This window comes from Tupaia chinensis, unplaced genomic scaffold (assembly GCF_000334495.1).
Source record: "Tupaia chinensis unplaced genomic scaffold, TupChi_1.0 Scaffold000047_1, whole genome shotgun sequence".
NCBI classification, from domain to species: Eukaryota; Metazoa; Chordata; class Mammalia; order Scandentia; family Tupaiidae; genus Tupaia; species Tupaia belangeri.
In genome coordinates, this window is record NW_006159505.1 from 541,919 (window position 1) to 544,345 (window position 2,427).

General features: G+C 41.0%; 1 protein-coding gene across 1 annotated transcript; it reads right to left on the reverse strand.

Moving 5' to 3' along the window:
* On the reverse strand, nt 1-945 carry LOC102479631 (olfactory receptor 52B4). Its single transcript, XM_006141125.1, has one exon. The coding sequence runs from the start codon at nt 943-945 to the stop codon at nt 1-3; it is 945 nt and encodes a 314-aa protein (XP_006141187.1).
* Between the last annotated feature and the right edge of the window lie 1,482 nt (nt 946-2,427).

Here is a 2,427-nt window from a genome sequence, read left to right on the forward strand (position 1 = left end):
TTATTTATGCTTTGGGAAAAATACATGAGCTACCCGCTCCCGGATTTGCTTGGTTTTGATCCCATAAATGATGGGATTCAGCATAGGTGGAATCAGAATGTTGACATTAGCCAGCAAGATGTGGATATGAGGTGGAATGTGGCGCCCAAACCGTTGAGTAAGGGTTGTGAAGATTCCAGGACCATAAAATAGGATGATGATGCAGACATGGGAGCCACATGTGTTGAGAGCTTTACGGCGAGCATCTTGGGAAGGCATGCTGAAGATAGCACGGAGAATCAACACATACGAAATAAAAATTGGCACAACGTCTAAGACTAAGATAGACAGGAGGACAAAAACCCCATACCAGATGTTGACTCGAATGTCATTACAAGCATATTTGGCCAAGCCAATGTGTACACAAAAGGTGTGTGGAATAATATTATTGTGGCAGAAAGTCAATCGTTTCAAAAGAAATATTATAGGAAAAACAGTACAAAAACTTTTGAGAAAAGTGGTCACACCAATTTTCCCAATCCGTGTGTATGTAAGGATAGTGGTGTACCTCAGAGGGTAGCAAATGGCAATGTAGCGGTCAAATGCCATCACCAGCAGGATCCCAGACTCAAACAAGAAAGTGCAGTGGATCATAAAGAACTGAGTGATGCAACGATCCAGGGAGATCTCCCCAGCATGGAACCAGAAGATGGCCAGGGCCTGAGGAACTGTGGATGTAGAAAGGACAACGTCTGCCCCAGCCAGCATGCAGAGGAAGAGGTACATGGGCTCGTGGAGGCTGCGCTTTGTGAGGATGGTGAAGATGAGCAGGCTGTTCCCAAGCAGAGTGATGATGTAGGAAATGAAGAAGGGGATGGAAACCCACACATGCTGGTCTTCTAGGCCAGGGATGCCCAACAAGTGGAAGACAGTGTGACTAACACCAGTGTGATTTAAGGTAAGCATAACTAGGGAGACCATGAGATACGTCACCTCCTGTTCACAGATAACAGAAGAAAATACATATGTCTTATAATATTTTCTGTGCTGTCACTTGGAGCTTTTGGCATATTCCGCATTCTTCATCTTCTCTGAACATGAAAATAATAGAAAACATACAAAGGTAGATAGGGTAAATAAGATATATGTGTTCTCTGCCCTCGAGGAGAGAGCATCTAATTAAAATCTCATTAAAAGATAGACCTATTAGGGCCAGCAAGTGGAGTGGTGGTTTAGATGCTAGACTCTCCCATGGCTGACCACAGTTTGAGTCCTGGACCTGGCTGCTTGAAAAATCATACATGTGTATGCCCCAAACCCCAGGAGAATAGTGGGAGAAAAGGGATTGCAGAGGGCCATTCCTCCCCAGAGGGTGATTTCTCACTTTCCCTCTCACTGCCTCTCCCTCTCTGGTGAGTACACTCGCCCTGTAGCAAAAACCTAATATATATATATATATATATATTTCCAACTAACTATGAAAGACATTACTGCATGTATTCTCCTACAAACATAGTTATGAATATACAACAAAAGACAGTATGTATGTCTGGAAGGTAATAAGAATACTTGAACTTAATATCAAGTCGTTTTTAAAAAGTTGATAAATTAAAAGAGGGACCAAACTTTTTTAGGTTCTTGTTCTTGAAACATTTCAGTGAAGTGACTAGCACATGTACATAGAGTGTACAAAGGAGAACCAAGGAGGGGCAGTACAGATAGATTTGGCCTGCTTGTCAAAGACCTTGATCCAACTTCACTTTATACTCCATCTTTTATACAAGGGCTGCTATCAGATGTTTGCTGCTGCTGGTTTAGAATGATTAGTTTAGATAGATTATTTGCAGAAATTTATTGAAACAATAATAGACTTAATAATCTGGATTCTAAAGGTCAGTTGTGTTCCAGGAATGGAATGACTCTGAACATAATGCAGTCACAGTCAAACTGATATTTCCTATACATCTGCTTTATAACTTGTGGCACCTCACATTTGTGCATTAAGTTATTGAATACCCACTCTAGCAACTGGATATTACCACATTTCACAGTTATGGGAAGTAAGACTCCAAGAACAAGAACAATTAGAAAATGTCTTCAGGCGGTAATTTGAAGAGGGTGATGGAAATGAGGTTGGAAATCTCGCTGATATCACCACTTACTGGTTGTTCACTTGTAAGGAGGTGGAGAGATCTTTAAAAGGTAACACTGATGGGCTTTTTGTGCATGAGGTAAGGAGCTCTTAGACCTGACATCTTAGGGTAATCAATTAAGAAATGACTGAACTGGGGAAAGGAAGAAGCATTTCACTGGAATGGGAAGGGGATAATATGGAGATGGGCAGAATGTTTGGAAGACTTTTCTGGAGGTAAAAATTTTATATCGTTTATTCCCATATGTGCTTTCACTCATTCATTAACTCAGTTATTCAGTGAGCATATTTTGAGC